The following is a 20,770-nucleotide window of genomic DNA, read 5'->3' as shown; positions in this document are numbered from 1 at the left end:
GCGTCCTAAATGGCACCCCATTCCCTATATAGTGCATGATATAAGGAAAAGGGTGCCATTTGGGATGCACTCCTAATATTTGATCCCCACCCTCACATTGCCTTTGACTGTTGGATGGATCAATCATAGATAGACGCAAGGCTGAGCTGTCTATTGACACAGATAATGTGACAATTGACTGCTCTCATTACATAATGTGTTGAGCCATGTTCATACTGTTGGTAAAACAATCATACATCCCGAATAGCACCTTATTCCCAATGTAGTGTTCTACTTTTGACCAGGGCCCATATGGATCTGGCCAAAAGTAGTGCATGGGCCCTGGTCAAAAGTAGTGCACTACATTGGGAATAAGGTGCTATTTGGGATGCAGTCCATGTCTTCATTATTGGTGGAACAGGTGTTGCTGTATACAATCCTAGACGTCCATTCTCCAACGCACTCAAACGCAATGTATTTTTCATTTGTCTTTTATTGTTGACACACTGTCACTCTGAAGCCTTGCTGCTTAGCAACAGAAGCCTGCCGGCTGCTGTTTTTCAAACTTTTGTCAGGGAAAGACCATCCTCTTCCTGTCCCCTGGGATAGATGGAAAGGTCACATCACTCGTCCACTAGTCTATCCACAGAAGATGTACTCAAATACCTGTCTGTCAATACAGAGGAAGGAGGAGTGTTTGCCATTGCCTGTCTGTCTGTTGGCACAAAACATCAATTTTGGGACAATGGGAAGAGCATCCATACATCCATGTAACCTGGCACTGATATCCACACTGAATATCGCTCTGTTTCACTATTGTTTGTGTGTGTCCCAAATGTCACTCTATTCTGCCATTTGGTACACATATTTTACTTTGCAGAGTGTCCCAGTGTCTATTGGACTTCCGATCTAGAGTCCTCCTCTGAACTAGTTTTTAAATGATCCTCTCCCAAAGGAAAATAACATGACAATAAATATACTTTATTAATCTCAGAAGGGAAATTGGTAACATTTTACTTAAATTAACTTTATGTTTGACRACAACAGAAAAGTATTAAATAAATATAATAAACCTAACATCTTTTTGAAAAGGCATCTAATTTGACATTTCAGGGACGAGAGCTTCAGTCCTCCATCATCACCTTATTGTGATTCCTCTCACACAACACACAGAATACATTCATGCATTCTCCCAGACGAAGCAATCAGGACCAGGATGGTTTTCCGTCCCTTTGACTTTCGTAAATGTAATGGTTTATCAATAAAGCAGCTCATTTAAAGCAGGCCGAACACACACTGCAGAAGCCCAGTGTGAATGTGAAAGCCCGTTTTTTCCCCAAATGGCACCCTATTCCCTACATAGGCCCTGATCAAAAGTAGCGCACTATTTTTTATATTTTTTATTTCACCTTTATTTAACCAGGTAGGCTAGTTGAGAATAAGTTCTCATTTGCAACTGCGACCTGGCCAAGATAAAGCATAGCAATTCGACACATACAACAACACAGAGTTACACATGGAATAAACAAACAACAGTCATAATACAGTAGAAAAATAAGTCTATATACAATGTGAGCAAATGAGGTGAGATAAGGAGGTAAAGGCAAAAAGGCCATGGTGGCGAGGTAAATACAATATAACAGTAAAACACTGGAATGGTAGATTTGCAGTGGAAGAATGTGCAAAGTAGAAATAGAAAATGGGGTGCAAAGGAGCAAAATAAATAAATACAGTAGGGAAGAGGTAGTTGTTTGGGCTAATTATAGATGGGCTATTTACAGGTGCAGTAATCTGTGAGCTGTCTGACAGCTGGTGCTTAAAGCTAGTGAGGGAGAAGTGTTTCCAGCTTCAGAGATTTTTGCAGTTTGTTCAGTCATTGGCAGCAGAGAACTGGAAGGAAAGACGACCAAAGGAGGAATTGGCTTTGGGGGTGACCAGTGAGATATACTGCTGGAGCGCGTGCTACGAGTGGGTGCTGCTATGGTGACAGTGAGCTGAGATAAGGCGGGGCTTTACCTAGCAGAGACTTGTAGATAACCTGTAGCCAGTGGGTTTGGCGACGAGTATGAAGCGAGGGCCAACCAACGAGAGGTACAGGTCGCAATGGTGTGTAGTGTATGGGCTTTGGTGACAAACCCGGATGGCACTGTGATAGACTGCATCCAGTTTGTTGAGTAGAGTGTTGGAGGCTATTTTATAGATGACATCACCGAAGTCGAGGATCGGTAGGATGGTCAGTTTTACGAGGGTATGTTTGGCAGCATGAGTGAAGGATGCTTTGTTGCGATATAGGAAGCCGTTCTAGATTTAATTTTGGATTGGAGATGCTTAATGTGAGTCTGGAAGGAGAGTTTACAGTCTAACCAGACACCTAGGTATTTGTAGTTGTCCACATATTCTAAGTCAGAGCCGTCCAGAGTAGTGATGCTGGACGGGCGAGCAGGTGCGGGCAGTGATCGGTTGAATAGCATGCATTTAGTTTTACTTGCGTTTAAGAGCAGTTGGAGGCCACGGAAGGAGAGTTGTATGGCATTGAAGCTCGTCTGGAGGTTAGTTAACACAGTGTCCAAAGACGGGCCAGAAGTATACAGAATAGTGTTGTCTGCGTAGAGGTGTATCAGAGAATCACCAGCAGCAAGAGCAACATCATTGATGTATACAGAGAAGAGAGTTGGCCTGAGGAATGAACCCTGTGGCACCCCCATAGAGACTGCCAGAGGTCCGGACAACAGGCCCTCCGATTTGATACACTGAACTCTATCAGAGAAGTAGTTGGTAAACCAGGCAAGGCAATCATTTGAGAAACCAAGGCTGTCGAGTCTGCCAATAAGAATGTGGTGATTGACAGAGTCGAAAGCCTTGGCCAGGTCGATGAATACGGCTGTGCAGTAATGTCTCTTATCGATGGCGGTTATGATGTCGTTTAGGACCTTCAGCGTGGTTGAGGTGCACCCATGACCAGCTCTGAAACCCGATTGCATAGCGGAGAAGGTATGGTGGGATTCTAAATGGTCGGTAATCTGTTTGTTAACTTGGCTTTCGAAGACCTTAAAAATCCAGGGTAGGATAGATATAGATCTGTAGCAGTTTGGGTCTAGAGTGTCACCCCCTTTGAAGAGGGGGATGACCGTGGCAGCTTTCCAATCTTTGGGAATCTCAGACGATACGAAAGAGAGGTTGAACAGGCTAGTAATAGGTGTTGCAACAATTTCGGCAGATAATTTTAGAAAGAGAGGGTCCAGATTGTCTAGCCTGGCTGATTTGTAGGGGTCCAGATTTTGCAGCTCTTTCAGAACATCAGCTATCTGGATTTGAGTGAAGGAGAAATGGTGCGGGCTTTGGCGGGTTGCTGTGGAGGGTGCCGGGCAGTTGACCGGGGTAGGGGTAACTAGGTGGAAAGCATGGCCAGCCGTAGAGAAATGCTTCTTGAAATTCTCAATTATAGTGGATTTATCAGTGGTGACAGTGTTTCCTAGCCTCAGAGCAGTGGGCAGCTGGGAGAAGGTGCTCTTATTCTCCATGGACTTTACAGTGTCCCAGAACTTTTTTGAGTTAGTACTACAGGATGCAAATTTCTGTTTGAAAAAGCTAGCCTTAGCTTTCCTAACTGCCTGTGTATATTTGTTCCTAACTTCCATGAAAAGTTGCATATCACAGGGTCTATTCGATGCTAATGCAGAACGCCACAGGATGTTTTTGTGCTGGTCAAGGGCAGACAGGTCTGGAGTGAACCAAGGACTATATCTATTCCTAGTTCTACATTTTTTGAATGGGGCATGCTTATTTAAGATGGTGAGGAAGGCACTTTAAAAGAATAGCCAGGCATCATCTACTGACGGGATGAGGTCAATGTCATTCCAGGATACCCCGGCCAGGTCGATTAGAAAGGCCTGCTCGCAGAAGTGTTTTAGGGAGCGTTTGACAGTGATGAGGGGTGGTAGTTTGGTCGCAGACCCATTACGGATGCAGGCAATGAGGCAGTGATCGCTGAGATCTTGATTGAAAACAGCAGAGGTGTATTTGGAGGGCGAGTTAGTTAGGATGACATCTATGAGGGTGCCCGTGTTTACGGATTTGGAGTTGTACCTGGTAGGTTCATTGATCATTTGTGTGAGATTGAGGGCATCAAGCTTAGATTGTAGGATGGCCGGGGTGTTAAGTATGTCCCAGTGTAGGTCACCTAGTAGCACGAGCTCAGAAGATAGATGGGGGCAATCAATTCACATATGGTATCGAGGGCACAGCAGGGGGCAGAGGGAGGTCTATAGCAGGCGGCAACAGTGAGAGACTTGTTTCTGGAAAGGTGAATTTTTAGAAGGAGAAGCTCGAATTGTTTGGGTACAGACTTGGATAGTAACACAGAACTCTGCATCTTTGCAGTAGATTGCAACACCGCCCCCTTTGGKAGTTCTATCTTGGCGGAAAATGTTATAGTTGACGATGGAGATTTCAGGGTTTTTGGTGGTTTTCCTAAGCCAGGATTCAGACACGGCTAAGACATCCGGGTTGGCAGAGTGTGCTAAAGCAGTGAGTAAAACAAACTTAGGGAGTAGGCTTCTAATGTTAACATGCATGAAACCAACTATATAGGGAATAGGGTGACATTCGGGACACAGCCCATGTCTAAGTCTGAATTAGCATGCTATTCACTGCTAGTCATTCTGAACAGCCTTTTCCATTAAAGGCATTATTGAAGGAGAAGTGCACATAACATTTTATAATAATTCTAGGGCTTTTGTGCCAAGTGATAAGTGACGTGATAGATAAAATGATGAAATGGGTGTGCCTCCCAATTAGCACCCTATTCCCTTTAGAGTGCGCTACTTTGACATAGGCTCTGGTCAAATGTAGTGCACTGAGAATATGGGTGCCATTTGAGATGCAACAGGGGAGTTGGCCTGAGGGGGATGTATTGTGAGAGGCTGTACAGTACAATACTGGAGGCTGTTATTCAATCACACAACTAACCAACCATCCGCCTCTCTCCCAGTCAGTAAGTACCTCTTCTGAAGTGACAGGACAGCATCACCCCTCTCTGCTTCACGGGAGAGCTGTCTGACTGCCTAAATGACTGACACACACAGACACACACACACTAATTACAAAGCTACTTATTTTACCATAAACTCTTTCTGTACATTCAGTACCAGTCCCACTCATATAACTCTCTGCTGCTCTATACATAGTACTGTATCAAACCCTCCTTACTCATTTCTAAGAAAACTGAATCAGAAAAGTATGGATCTTGAAGATGAGGGTAAAACGTTGCTGTGGCAACTGCGCTCACATAGAGTTTAAGCTGAATGACACAGGAATTAAATTGCTATCCCTAACTATTGCTTGCAAGAATAATCAAGCATGTGCAATCTTCCTCACTAGTACAAAATGATTGGAAAATTGCTAATCTAATCATCCAGAAAGTATCAAGTTGGAGAAATGATTTATTATTTATTGCCTATTATACATGTGCCTCTGATTGTTCTTCTGAGGCCCCTACATACCACCTAACTGACCTCTATCTATCTCTCTGTCCCCCTCTCCCTCTCTCTCTGTCCCCCCCCCACACACACACCACACACCACACACACACACACACACACACACACACACACACACACACACACACACACACACACACACACACACACACACACACACACACACACACACACACACACACACACACACACACACACACACACACACACACACACACACCTTACCTCATCCAGGACCTCTACACCAGCCGGTGTCAGAGGAAGGCCCTAAAAATTGTCAAAGACCACAGACACCCCAGTCATAGACTGTTCTCTCTACTACCGCATGGCAAGCGTACCGGAGTGCCAAATCTTAGGACAATAAGGCTTCTCAACAGTTTTTACACTCAAGCCATAAGACTCATGAACAGTAATCAAATGGCTACCCGGACTATTTGCATTGTGTGCCCCCCCAACCCCTCTTTTACATTGCTGCTACTCTCTGAAAATATGCATAGTCACTTTAACTATACATTCATGTACATACTACATAGCACAGGGCGCCAGTGGCGAATTTGCCAATCTTGGTGTTCTCTGGCAAATGCCAAACGTCCTGCACGGGTTGGGCTGTAAGCACAACCCCCACCCGTGGACGTCGGGCCTCATACCACCCTCATGGAGTCTGTTTCTGACCGTTTGAGCAGACACATGCACATTTTGGCCTGCTGGAGGTCATTTTGCAGGGCTCTGGCAGTGCTCCTCCTTGCACAAAGGCGGAGTAGCGGTCCGCTGCTGGGTTGTTGCCCTCCTACGGCCTCCTCCACGTCTCCTGATGTACTGGCCTGTCTCCTGGTAGCGCCTCCATGCTCTGGACACTACGCTGACAGACACAGCAAACCTTCTTGCCACAGCTCGCATTTATGTGCCATCCTGGATGAGCTGCACTACCTGAGCCATTGTGTGGGTTGTAGACTCGTTCATGCTACACTAGAGTGAAAGCACCGCCAGCATTCAAAATGACCAAAACATCAGCCAGGAAGCATAGGAACTGAAAGTGGTCTGTGGCCACCTTTTGTCTATTCAATTGCACAACAGCATGTGAAATTTATGTCAATCGTGTTGCTTTCCTAAGTGGACAGTTTGATTTCACAGAAGTGTGATTGACTTGGAGTTACATTGTGTTGTTAAAGTGTTCCCTTTATTTTTTTGAGCAGTGTACATGCACATACCACCTCAATCAGCCCAACTAACCGGTGTCTGTATGTAGCCTCGCTACTTTTATAGCCTCGCTACTGTATATAGCCTCGCTACTGTTGATTTTGTTTCTTTACTTACCTATTGTTCACCTAATACCTTTTTTGCACTATTGGTTTGAGCCTGTAAGTAAGCATTTCACTGTAAGGTCTACACCTGTTGTATTCGGCGCACGTGACAAATAAACTTTGATTTGATCATTCTGTCCTATGGTTTGTGTCCCCAGCGCAGCCCAGACTGACTAATTTCCTATGTCACTGCAGCCCATCTGCATCAGGTTCACATGACACTGAGAAAACTCAGTTTAGATTCAAAAACATTTTCAGCTTGCAGATAAAACATCTATACACATACAGAAACACAAACATACACATAACTTACTGGTTGAGCTCTCTCGCTGGAATAAACACAGTACTAGAAAAATATCCAACAGTGAACACTCTTAGACCGGCCAATAAAAACCCAGTGTTCCTGTTAAAAACCCAACGTTACTGATAACTCTGTAAAAGGCTGCCATAACAGTATTTTCAAAAGTGTTTTCTCCTCTTGAGCAGACAGAGTAATACTCATGGTACCAGGCAAAGAGAATGGCCTCTCTCTATATTGAGTGCAATTTTCTCTCAAGGATGGCACAAGCACATAGAGCCCTATGGACCCTGGTCAAAAGTAGTGCACTACAAAGGGAAAAGGGTGCCATTTGTGACATAGCCACAGAATCATTCAGGGCCAAAACTACTCACCGTGGATACCGTTGGAACGCAGATTCTGTTTACCACGGCATCATGTTCACAGCTTCAAACAATGCACTTTATTCTGCTCACATGTCAAGGTGAAAACAGAACCAGCTTGAAATCAGACCGGAGTCTGACTACATCACCTCTCTAGAATGAAATGGCACCCTATTCCCTTTTAGTGCATTACTTTTGACCAGGGTCCATGAGGCTTTTATGTTCCTCCATCTCTCTCAGCATCTACCCTACTGAGACAGGAATCATAATTAATCCTTGAGTAACGATCATGTTATACAGGAAAGGCTATCTCTCTCCAGATGTAAAATTATTTCTGAGATAAAGAGGGACCATAGATGTTTCCATTGCATTGACAGAGAAGTCATATCATAGACAGCACCATGGTATGAATCAATAACGTCCTGACTCCTTTTCAGACTACAGCACCTATTGGCCAGGGTGAGGGGGGACAGAGAGAGAGAGAGGGGGTCGAGAGTGGGACAGCCAGGGGGTAGAGAGAAAAAGGAAAGAGGGGGAGAAAGAGAGAGAGGGGTTAAACCTGCTTGGCCATCAGCGCTTCCAATCCCCTCCCTGATGAAGACATTTGATCCAGTGGTGGTAAACCGCTGGATCTTGTTTGCCATTAGGGCTATTTTGGGCACGCTTTACATTTTCTCCTATACTCTGAATACTAAACCCATGCCAAGGAGAGAGGGAGAGTTTTATATTTCAGCTGTTTGCGTCGAAGAGTTAATGTAAAGCAGAGTAATTCTACCATGTGCTACATGGATGTATGTTGACAGCACAGCATTGTCATGGTGAATCTTCCCTAGGAGCAGTGTGTGTGTGTTGCTGGGAGGGTAGGTCACGTGTGGCTCAGTTGGTAGAGCATGGCGCTTGCAGCATCAGAGTTGCGGGTTCCATTCCCATGGGGGACCAGTACAAAAGATTGAAGTATGAAAATGTATGCACTCTAGTGTAAGTTGTTCTAAGAGCGTCTGTAAAATGTGTGTGTGTGCTGTTTATTTTTTCTCACATGAGCAGCCGAGCGCCCTGCATTGTGTTGGAGGCATGGCCTGTGTGCCAAATCGCACCCAACACAGTGCACTATATAGGGGGTTACAGGTTACCATTTGGGACACTACGCAGTAAGTTCATCATTGATTTCACACAAGCGGAGCGGACAGCCTCAGCCCAGCCAAGATAATTCAGTCCCTCTGTAACCACCAGTCAAGCGTTCTCATTACAATGTTCTTACSGTACGTCCCAAATGGCACCCTATTTCCTACATAGTGCACTACTTTTGAACAGGCCTTGAGAGCAACTAATTGTCAGTGTGAACTGGAGCGACATGACACAACTTCCCGAAAAAAGCTGAGCAGACAAAACGCAAACTACAGAGGACATTTTACTTAATCAAAGAAGTTCCAGTCTGCCGTGAAGCATTTATTCATGTATACGGGTTCATGTACATATATCAGCTTCATGTACATATATTATTCATATCTCATTTTGTTAGAAAGTTGTTTGCATTGCTAGTTACTGCCTACTGTTAGCTAGTTAGCTAACTCTAACTGACTGGTTAGCTAACCAACATTAAACCTAGCTAGCTAGCTAATGTTAAATTACTTGGTATCCAATCCAGCTAATGTTATAAATCGTATCTCATTTTGTCAGAAATCCATTTGTATTGCTAGTTAAAGGCTAGCTAGCCAACCTTAAACCTTGTCGGCTACTACTTTCACCACACTACCTTATTAACCATTCTGTTTAGCTCATGGCCTCATGTGAATACTTAGAGATGGGTGGMGCTAAGGCTTAAGAGGGTGTGAACAACGCGTTTATGGGCGTACTACAAAATGAGCTAGAGAGCAAGTGTGGAATAACAAGTTTTGCCCTACTCAAATAAACAGAACTTTCGTAAGTTTCCCGCTACTGCAGTGTATGATATACCATTTGAAGCCCTGAGTTTGTAATTTTATAAAATGTACAAAAAAGGCCATTTATGAATGGTACACAAGACTCAATTGGGAAATGTAGTCACAAATYACATGTTAACAAAGACATAAAAGTGAAGACATAATTGAGGCCCAGCGGTGGAGGGTTTTCTCCTTAAAAGCAATCTTGCCGCAAATGGAATTTGAATTTGGTCACCATGTGGATCACACCCATTGGTGGAAAAAGTACCCAATTGTCATACTAAAAGTAAAGATGCCTTTATAGAAAATTACTCAKGTAAAAGTGAAAGTCACCCAGTAAGATACTACTTACATTTAAGTAATTTAGCAGACGCTCTTATCCAGAGCGACTTACAAATTGGAAAGTTCATACATATTCATCCTGGTCCCCCCGTGGGGAATGAACCCACAACCCTGGCATTGCAAGCGCCATGCTCTACCAACTGAGCCACACGGGACCGTTTACTTAAGTAAAAGTTCTAAAGTTCTTMGTTTTAAATATAATTAAGTATCAAAAATAAATATAATTGCTAAAATATACTTAAGTATCAAAAGTAAAAGTATAATTTCAAATTCTTTATATTAAGCAAACTAGACGGCACAATTGTCATTTTTTTAACAGATAGCCAGGGGCACACTCCAAAATACATAATTTACAAACAAAGCATGTACACTATATGACCAAAAGTATGTGGACACCTGCTCGTCTAACATCTCATTCCAAAATCATGGGCATTAATATGGAGTTTGTCACCCCTTTGCTGCTATAACAGCCTCCACTCTTCTGTGAAGGCTTTCTACTAGATGTTGGAACATTGCTACGGGTACTTGCTTCCATTCGGGCAGGTAGTGTTCTCCTGGCATTCGCCAAACCCAGATTCATCCTTTGGTGAAGCTGATTCATCACTCCAGAGAACGCTTTTCCACTGCTCCAGAGTCCAATGGCGGCGAACTTTACACCGCTCCAGCCGATGCTTTGCATCGCACATCGTGTTCTTAGGCTTCTGTGTGGCTGCCCGGCCATGGAAACCCAGCTCGCGACAGTTATTGTGCTGAAGTTGCTTCCAGGGGAGTTTGGAACTTGGTAGTGAATATTGCAGAGGACAGATGATTTTTACACGCTAGAGCACTCGGCGGTCCCATTCTGTGAGCTTGTGTGGCCAACCACCTTGTGGCTGAGCCGTTGTTGCTCCTAGACGTTTCTACTTCACAACAACAGCACTTACAGTCGACAGGGGCAGCTCTAGCAGGGCAGAAATTTGACAAACTGACTTGTCGGAAAAGTGGCATCCTATGACGGTGCCACTTCAGTAAGGCCATTCTACTGCCAATGTTTGTCTATGGAGATGGCATGGGTGTGTTCGATTTCATACACCTGTGAGCAAGTATGGCACCTCCAAACAATACCATTAGTCAAATATACACACACACACACAACCCTGTATGACATGAGTAGTTTCAAAATGACATTTTTTATTGATGTAGATTTTAAGCTTACACACCCACACACGACCATGACATTCAACCAACAAAAGACAGCGAGCCACATAATCCACATATAATGCCCTGGGCTTTATTGTCTGATTTTATCGTGAGAGTTCGGTCACTTTTTTTCACACAAAAAAATATATTTTTTAGCCTCCAGGTGGGACAAGAAAACTTCAAGGATAAATCCTGCCATTGGACTGGGTATTCAGATTGTGACGACACAGACAAGTACTACTAGTAGCACTGTCTTTGTGCCTTACTCTTCATAGAAGAGAACACATAGTTCCCCAAGGGAAGGCACCCGATACTTGTGGTTTTTGGCCTTGCATCCTTCTGGGGAGAAAAGAGAAACGCAGCCTTTCTCAATTAGCTAACCCCCTTCAAGATTTTTCTTGTCAGAAATTGGAATGATGATACATGTACAGCAATTTTAACTGTCATTCACCYCCCTTATAACCTATGCATGAACAATTAACAACATAATGAAGTCTTTCAATACGAAGAAGCTTAATCATTTTTTACCACAAGAAAAATACAAAAATAACAATTCTGTTTACAAAATAAATGAATTGTGTGGGAGGGGGGAGAGATCCCATTGCATGTAAACTAGGGACAAATTATACAAAAGCAGCATTAAATATCAATCAAATCATTAGAAAACAAACAAAAAATAGTGCTTTGAATCAGAAGCAGCAGGAAGAGACTTCATCCCTAGTTTTGTTACTTGTATCGGGATAACAATGTAAATGGAAGATACCGGGAAGAGATATAACCACACGAAGTAAAGTGAACCAAAGCCGACCTTCTCCTCTGGCTCCCCTCATCCCCAAAGAGTCTATCTTTATGTCACTATTGAATTCCATATGATCCAAAGAAGTACAGGGACCCAAAAGGGGGAAAACCTGCTTTGTGTTCACAATATACAAAATACCCAGGAGTCCGTAGCTACCTAACATTTACTACAGCACAGGAACCAATGAAGGTACAGTGTACAAATAAACAAAATTAAAAAAAACTGTAAACACAGCACAATAAATAGATAACAGCAGGCTCTGCAACATGCAAGTGATGAAACGTCTTAATTTGAAACTTTCATCTATACAACTCACATAAGTGTATCGCTTTTTTCTTTTCATTCCCAAGTGCAAAACATCACAAATGAATAAGTTTCTGTATTCAAGTAACGTATATACAAGGGGGTATTACAAATATGTAGTTATAGTACAGATACTATTTTGCCATATTCATAATTTACAAGATGTCAATTTTTACTCATTAACAGTAACAGTAACGAATACAAAAACAAAACAAACATTAAAAAAGCATGAGAGATGAGAATTGCAACAATACATTCCCACAGTTGCCGTGGAAACGTGTCTGTCCGTACTWCGTATGTAGTCCGTTGTGTGTGTGGAGTCCCGCCTGCCGCCCTATTTGCATTCCCAATGCTACGGTGCACAGCACCTAAAGAGTGAACTCAGAGGGTAGCAGCAGACTCTAAGCAAAGGACTGGTTGTGCAGCAGAGGGTTGGGTAGTGTTGGGGCTGCCTGTCATGGCAGCTAGCTGCACCACCACCACCACCACTCTGCTACGTCACCTCCATGGCCACTGTGTTGTCAGTTATACTGTTTAGAGCTGGCTTGTCTTGATTGTGATTATCTCTGGAGGAGGAATACAAAGTGTCAAACTTTTGTTGGAATACACAGCTCCCACTAGACACATGGCTTAGGCATGACATTAGGCAATCAAGATATGACACCAGATTCAATATAAAGTGCACTACTTTTGACCATTTCCCAAAGGGCTGTGGTGAAATGTAGTGCACTACAGATAATAGGGTACCATTTGAGAGACATACATAGTACATCAGTCAGAGAATGTCAACTCATCTCACCTGGATCCTATGTCCATGGTAGAAGCCCCGGTGACCTTGTTGGGCATCTGACAGTTGGTGTTGGCAGCCATCTTTAAGGCAGAGGAGGGCACGGCTCCCAGGGCCCTGGGTATGTGGCGTGTGGTGGTGCCGCCCAGGATGGGGAGGGCAGGGGAGGAGGAGGGGGGAACGCTCAGACGGAGGTTATTCGCAATCAGGACCTGAGTGGTGGTGGGGGAGGTGTTTGCAGCATTGTTACCCAGGTGAGTGTGATGGGCATTGGGAGGGAATGTGAGAGAAGAGGCCGTGACGGGGGACGGAGAGGTAGAGGAGTGGTTGGACGAGGGCTGGAGGAAGGTGGGGGTTGATGGAGGAGGGGTGAGAGTCTGGTTGCTGTTAGGGTGGTGGGTGGTGCTGGCCAGGTGTAAGCTCTTGTACACTCCTGAGAGAGATGGGGAAAGACAAAATACATTTACAAGAGATACATTGAACACTTCCTCAATTGAACACTTGACTTGCAATGACTGATACGTGGCCGACTAAATCACTCTGGATAAGAGCGTCTGCTAAAATTACTAACATTTAACTCCCCAGTCTCATTTATTTCATTTGCTATGAAGTGAACTACAGATCAGCGGTGCTGCTCACCTGAGCCTGGGAGGACCCCGTTGACTCCACTTCCCAGAACCCCCTCCTCCTCGGTCTTGAAGGCCATCAGCTGGTCCGTGGTCACCAGGGCAGAGGCAGCAAACTGGGCACTGGCCGAGTCTAACGTCTTAGAGATTATACACTGGAGGGGAGGGAGGACAGAGACCAAGTCAGACATTCTACATACCATTGAAGAAAAAAAAAGTGTCAAAGGAATGATATCAGTGTTTCCCCTAATATATTTTATCAGGGGGCTAGAGGAGGGCCTGCCTTGCCTTTACAATGGCAAGGGAAATGCTGGGTGAAATACACATCGATAGGGCTATTTTGGAGCTTTAGGAGGTTTGTGTGTGGCGTGTGTAAAGGAGTGGTGTCTGACCTGTGTGTGGGGTGGTGTTGCTATGGATGCTGTAGTAGTAGAGGATGTGTCTGTGTTGGGCTGTGTCTGTTGCTGCTGTTGAATCTGCTCCAGCTGCTGTTTCTGCATCAGGGCCAGCTGCTCCTGGTGCTGCTGGTACTGCTCTGCTGTGAACGCTACACAGATACAGGATAACAGTGTTATAACACACAAGGGTTATACATACAGGAGAATGAAGAGTTGAGGTAATATGCAGATCCTATATTTCTCCACCAGTCATAGATAAAACAAAGAAATACCTGCACAGTGCACACGGTAGGCTATATGCCGCTCTCATATATACAAAACGCTTAGTCTTATCGCCTCCTTCAAGGCTGACTGACCTTGTACACATGTAGCTTGTCATCTACATTTACATTACATTTAAGTCATTTAGCAGACGCTCTTATCCAGAGCGACTTACAAATTGGAAAGTTCATACATATTCATCCTGGTCCCCCCGTGGGGAATGAACCCACAACCCTGGCGTTGCAAGCGCCATGCTCTACCAACTGAGCCACACGGGACCATCTAGATCTAGATCAACATTCAATATCCACACCAAGCTGGTGAGAAGTACCAGTGGTCTGGCTTTGGCGCCAAGTGAGAGCAGGTCTGTGTGTGTCTTGCTGATTTCCACCTCTGGGCAGCCAAACGTTCTAGGCAGCTGAGCGTGTATACGGACCGGTAAACAGTGTGTGACAATGAGTTTGTTTTGCGTCGCCATATATGCTGATATTCTGGCGAGAGTAAATAGCAGCATGTAACTCATCAGCTAAGAAGAACATGAAATCGCTAGACTGCCTGTTTGTACAAACATGTCATTAATGTATTTTGTGTAAAACATGTAAATAGCGGCATTTAGCCTACTCCCCTCCTGAAGAACAAACATGAAATGGTGCTTATACTTACTGAGGCAAGGAATGCAATAGTTCTAACAGTTTTGTGTAAAACATGAAGTTGGTAGGCTAACCCATGAACGAAGGTGATCAATGAGGGGGGAGTGGCAGCGGAGCACACCACACAGCTGCTACTTAGGCAAAATTCACATGCTCAGAAATATCTATTTTTAGCCCGGGAAAATTGGGATACAGAAACTCTGTATCCGTAGCCACTCCATTATCTAAAATACATTCTCAATACACATTCTACACTTAACCAGCAGCTCTGCTTTGGGAGTACATCTTTCCAGATTCCAGGTGGGGTTTGAGATGGGGCATGTAAACCTCGAATCAGGTCACTATCTACACTATGTCAAAGCTTTGACTGAGTCCATACAAATACATCCTTCAGAACAATTGAGCCTGAAGATTGCTTTATCAGGAGAATAATCTGGTTATCCTTTGATCTAAGCAAAACAGGTGTCAAAGCCACTGAATTGCCAGAACATACCCTACTCGAACACAAATAAGCCTAGTGACATCAAAAGCCGACAAGGTGAACATCAACACAGCAAAGCTCACAGGAGCATGTGCATGGCAAAATATGCCTCCCCAAAATTGTAATGCAGTTTCATGCCTGGCCTAGCACAACACCAGGGGGTATGAAAAGAAAACACACATTTTAGCTTTCTGACATCAAACAGCATTCTAAAACATACATTCCTGTGAGGTATATTCTGACCTTTAAACACTAACATGACTATCAAGGTTAAACTCCAATCAAGCCAATGTTCTAGCTTGAGACACTGCAGTATGCAGCAGACTCCCCCTCTACTCTATGACCCTGACACCCCAGCACCTCTTCTGAATCTATTAACACCATTTCTACAACACCTGAGCTAGGAGAACTGGAATTAATGTATTCCCAGGAATGTATTCTAATAAGGAAGCATTGTATGAATTAGGGCTATCCCCAACTTTAAAAAAATCTTTGTTGACCAAGAGTAGTCTGTCCTTTCGACCAAACGATTGGTAGAAATTTTTAAGCATGCATTTTTCATATATAGACACCATATGTCAGTGTTTCCCCAAAGCTTGATGATTAGTTGATTATTTGAATGAGCTGTGTAGTGCTAGGGTAAAAAAAACTATTATTTCTGATGAAATAATTAAGAGACAATTGACTTGAGGGAGCCAGAGATCAAGATAACCAGAAAAAATGATAAACTTTGCGACGCTCCTCCCCTTTGCAGATCTGAAGTTGCCGCCGGTAATAGGTCACATCAGGGGCCAGCAAACTTTTCATGTGGAGTGCCAATTTACAACTTATATTACCATTTATATCACTCTGTGAGTCAGTTTTTATTTTCATATGCATATTTTCACAGAACAGTTCAATTAAAAATTATAACATTTAATTGCCAACTACGTAAAAATAGCATGCATATAAAGCCAACAAATAAAAACATTGAAGAAAATATCCTGATAAAAACTATAAATCACAATGGCTACGCATAGAGGTTTGTTCATGTTCATTCAATCGTATTAACCTCTTTGGGCTGCAGGGGCAGTATTGAGTAGCCTGGATAAAAGGTGCCCATTTCAAACGGCCTCGTACTCAATTCTTGCTCGTACAATATGCATATTATTATTACTATTGGATAAAAAACACTCTCTAGTTTCTAAAACCGTTTGAATTATATCTGTGAGTAAAACAGAACTCATTTTGCAGCAAACTTCCTGACAGGAAGTGGAAAATCTGAAATCGATGCTCTGTTCTAGGGCCTGTCTAAAATGTGCTTGATATTTATTAGTATACATGCACTTCATACGCCTTCCCATAGATGTCAACAGGCAGTGAGAGAAGAAATGGAGTGTATAACATGATCTGAGGTCGAATAAAAAGCTCTTGGCATGACGTGACCCAATTTCCTGTTTTCTGGAACGAGCGAGAAGGGAGCTGGTATTGCCTCTGTAAAGCTGTCGTTATAGACGACTAATATCTCCGGCTTTGATTTTATTTGATACATGTGACAATATCATCGTAAAGTATGTTTTTTCAATATAGTTTTATTAGATTATTGAATTTTTTTCGGGACGTTAGGCGTGTTGCTTTGTCTGCGTATGTTCAGGAAGGAGAGCTTCGCACCACTTTGCTAGCTTTCCGTGCTAATTGACTGGAGAAGAGGACATTCTAAATCCAAACAACGATTGTTCTGGACAAAGGACCCCTTGTACAACATTCTGATGGAAGATCATCAAAAGTAGGACCCATTTTATGATGCTACTTCATATATCTGTCGAACATGTGAACTAGTAGTTTGCGCCCAGATTTTGGGCACGCTCTCGCCATAACGTAAACTGCATATCGTAATGAAGTTATTTTTAGAATTCTAACACGGCGATTGTATTAAGAACTAGTGTATCTATCATTTCCTATACAACATGTATCTTTTAGTAATGTTTATGAATAGTTCTTTGGTCAGAATATGTGAGTGTCAGAAAAATATCCGGACGTTGTGGGAAAAAGATGCTACGTTAGCACAATGTATAACCACTGATTTCAGCTCTAAATATGCACATTTTCAAACAAAACATAAGTGTATGTATAACCTGATGTTATAGGACTGTCATCTGATGAAGCTTATCAAGGTTAGTCAAAAAATTATATATCTTTGCTGGTTTGTTACGATCGCTAACTTTTACTGCTGGTAAATGGCTTGTGTTTCTGGCTATTGTGGTAAGCTAATATAATGCTATATTGTGTTTTCGCTGTAAAACACTTAAGAAATCGGAAATATTGMCTGGAATCACAAGATGCCTGTCTTTCATTTGCTGTACATCATGTATTTTTCAGAAATGTTTTATGATGAGTATTTAGGTATTTGACGTTGGTGTCTGTAATTACTCTGGCTGCTTCGGTGCTATTTCTGACGGTAGCTGTGATGGTAGCTGCAATGTAAAACTGATTTATAGCTCAAATATGCACATTTTTCGAAGAAAACAGATTTATTGAATAACATGTTATAAGACTGTCATCTGATGAAGTTGTTTCTTGGTTAGTTTGGTTGGTTCTTGGTTAGTTAGGTTGGTTTTGTGCATGCTACCTGTGCTGTGAAAAATGTCTGTCCTTTTTTGTATTTGGTGGAGAGCTAACATAAATATACGTGGTGTTTTCGCTGTAAAACTTTTAAAAATTGGACATGTTGGCTGGATTCACAAGATGTGTATCTTTCATATGCTGTATTGGACTTGTTAATGTGTGAAAGTTAAATATTTCTTAAAAATATATTTTGAATTTCGCGCCCTGCACTTGAAGTGGCTGTTGTCATATTGCGCCCGGCTTCGGGCTTGCAGCCCAATAAGAAGTTAACTGGCAGAACAATATCAAGATTTTCATCAATCCAGTGGGTATTTGTTTTTCAAATGCTACCATCCCATGTGCGCTACAAAAAAAAAACACAGCTAAACAACCTCTTGCAAGGTACTCACTTGAATTTCTGGTAACTACACCAACAAATCTTAATTTCTCCAATTTTCCCAAGACCTCAAGTTGCCTGAGGTTTTAAGCACTGTTGTGGACATCCAATTGTTTTCTATAAAAAAAAAGAAAGTGAGATTGAGAGTGAAAACGGTAATTAAGACTAATCAACAAAAAAAATGGTTAAATGTTTAAGGTTTAATGTTATCTTATTAAGGAAATTGCCCTGATCATATAGGCCTAGATCAGAGCTCTCCAACCATGTTCCTGGAGAGCTACCCTCCTGTATGTTGACTCCAACCCTTGTTGTAACTAACCCGATTCAGCATTTCAAATTATTATTAGGTGGCCAAGATTGGGGTTGGAACAAAAACCTACCGGACGGTAGCTCTCAAGGAAAGCCTTGGTCTAGACAATATCCAAAACTTAACACAGTGAAATCATACATTTTCAGTACMAAAACATGTAATCTGGGAGGTACACTCGATAAAGTCTTCATTTAATTGTGTATTTTAGTGAATCAAGGCATTAGAATGTACCAGAGGCCACCAAAATAGAGTTATTTCAGCAAGCCCCCCTCGGACCCCGCCCAGGTGACGTCTGGCTGGCTACTTTTTTGATTTGTCAAGCTACTCTATGTACATGTGGGGTAAAATCAAATCAAATAAAAATGTATTTGACACGTGTCGAATACAACAGGTGTAGACCTTAATGAAATGCTTACTTTACAAGCCCTTAACCATCAACGCAGTTTTAGAAAAATACAACAAAAAAAGCAAGAGATAATTAAAGAGCAACAGTAAATAACAATAGCGGGGCTATATACAGGGGGTACCGGTACAGAGTCAATGTGCGGGGGCACCGGTGTTAAGGTAATTGAGGTAAAATGTAGCTATTAAAGTGACTATGCATAGATAATAGAGTAGCAGCAGCGTAAAGGGGGGGGGGGGGGGGAAGTCTGACAATTTTTAGGGCCTTCCTCTGACACTGCCTAATATGGAGGTCCTGGATGGCAGGAAGCTTGGCCCCAGTGATGTACTGGGCTGTACGCACTACCATCTGTAGTGCCTTGCTGTCGGAGGCCGAGCAGTTGCCATACCAGGCAGTGATGCAACCAGTCAGGATGCTCTCGATGGTGCAGCTGTAGAACATTTTGAGAATCTGAGGACCCATGCCAAATCTTTTCAGTCTCCTGAGGGGGAATAGGTTTTGTAGTGCCCTCTTCACGACTGTCTTGGTATGTTTGGACCATGATAGTTTGTTGGTGATGTGGACACCAAGGAACTTGAAGCTCTCAACCTGCTCCACTACAGCCCTGATGATGAGAATGGGGGCGTGCTCGGTTTCCTGTAGTCCACAATCATCTCCTTTGTCTTGATCACGTTGAGGGAGAGGTTGTTGTCCTTGCACCACACAGTCAGGTCTTTGACCTCCTCCCTACCACTGTTGTGTCATCAGCAAACTTAATGAATGTGTTGGAGTTGTGCCTGAGTGAACAGGGAGTAGAGGGGCCTGAGCACACACCCGAGGGGCCCCCTTGTTGAGTATCAGCATGGCGGATGTGTCGTTGCCTACCCTTACCACCTGGTGGCGGCCCATCAGGAAGTCCAGGCTTCAGTTGCAGAGGGAGGTGTTTAGTCCCCGGGTCCTTAGCTTATTGATGAGCTTTGAGGGGACTATGGTGTTAAATGCTGAGCTGTAGTCAATGTATAGCATTCTCACATAGGTGTTCCTTTTGTCCAGGTAGGAAAGGGCAGTGTGGAGTGCAATAGAGATGGCATCATAAGTGGATCTGTTATGGTGGTATGCAAATTGGAGTATGGTCTAGGGTTTCTGGGATAATGGTGTTGATGTGAGCCATGACCAGCCTTTCAAAGCATTTCATGGCTACAGACATGAGTGCTACGGGTCGGAAGTAATTTAGGCAGGTTACGTTAGTGTTCTTGGGCACCGGGACTATGGTGGTCTGCTTGAAACATGTTGGTATTAACAGACTCGGACAGGTTGAAAATGTCAGTTGGTTAGCGCATTCTCAGAGTACACGTCTTGGTAATCCYTCTGGCCCTGCGGCCTTCTGAATGTTGACCTGTTTAAAGGTGTTACTCACATCGGCTGTGGAGAACATGATCACACAGGTACCTCTCAAGGAACAGGGTTGGAAAGCTTGGCCTAGACAATATCCAAAACACTGCTTCTATGTATAAGCTGGTGCGTATCCTTTATTTTTTACCCCTTTTTCTCCCCAATTGGTAGTTAGTCGTGTCTCAATCGCTGCAACTCCCGGACTCGTGAGAGGCGAAGTTCAAGAGCTGTACGTAACACAACCCAACCAAGCCGCACTGCTTCTTGACACAATGACCACTTAACCCGGAAGCCAGCAGCACCAATGTGTCCGAGGAAACACGGTACACCTGGCAACCGTGTCAGCATGCACTGCACCCGGCCCGCCACAGTTGTCGCCGCTAGTGCGTGATGGGACAAGGACATCCCTGCCGGCCAAACCCTCCCCTAACCCGGACGACACTGGGCCAATTGTGCGCCGCCCCATAGGTCTCCTGGTCACGGCCGGCTGCGATAGAGACTGAACTGGAACCCAGAATCTCCA

At 43.4% G+C, this 20,770-nt stretch overlaps 1 protein-coding gene across 1 annotated transcript in view; it reads right to left on the bottom strand.

Annotated features, from left to right (window-relative positions):
- Window positions 1-10,947: 10,947 nt before the first annotated feature.
- The window catches only part of LOC111953235 (enhancer of polycomb homolog 1), a 59,669-nt gene continuing 49,846 nt past the window's right edge, over window positions 10,948-20,770 (bottom strand). The window contains exons 11-14 of the mRNA XM_023972372.2: window positions 13,786-13,940; window positions 13,407-13,548; window positions 12,780-13,200; window positions 10,948-12,546 (exon numbers count right to left, since the gene is read on the bottom strand). Coding sequence (XP_023828140.1) covers window positions 12,474-12,546; window positions 12,780-13,200; window positions 13,407-13,548; window positions 13,786-13,940 — 791 coding nt within the window. The 3' untranslated portion in view covers window positions 10,948-12,473. The remainder of the gene's footprint in view (window positions 12,547-12,779; window positions 13,201-13,406; window positions 13,549-13,785; window positions 13,941-20,770) is intronic.

The sequence above is a fragment of the Salvelinus sp. IW2-2015 genome, linkage group LG27 (assembly GCF_002910315.2).
Source record: "Salvelinus sp. IW2-2015 linkage group LG27, ASM291031v2, whole genome shotgun sequence".
In the NCBI taxonomy this organism is placed as follows: Eukaryota; Metazoa; Chordata; class Actinopteri; order Salmoniformes; family Salmonidae; genus Salvelinus; species Salvelinus sp. IW2-2015.
The sequence above is the reverse complement of the archived record's forward strand: the minus strand, read 5'-3'. Positions and strand labels throughout refer to the sequence as shown.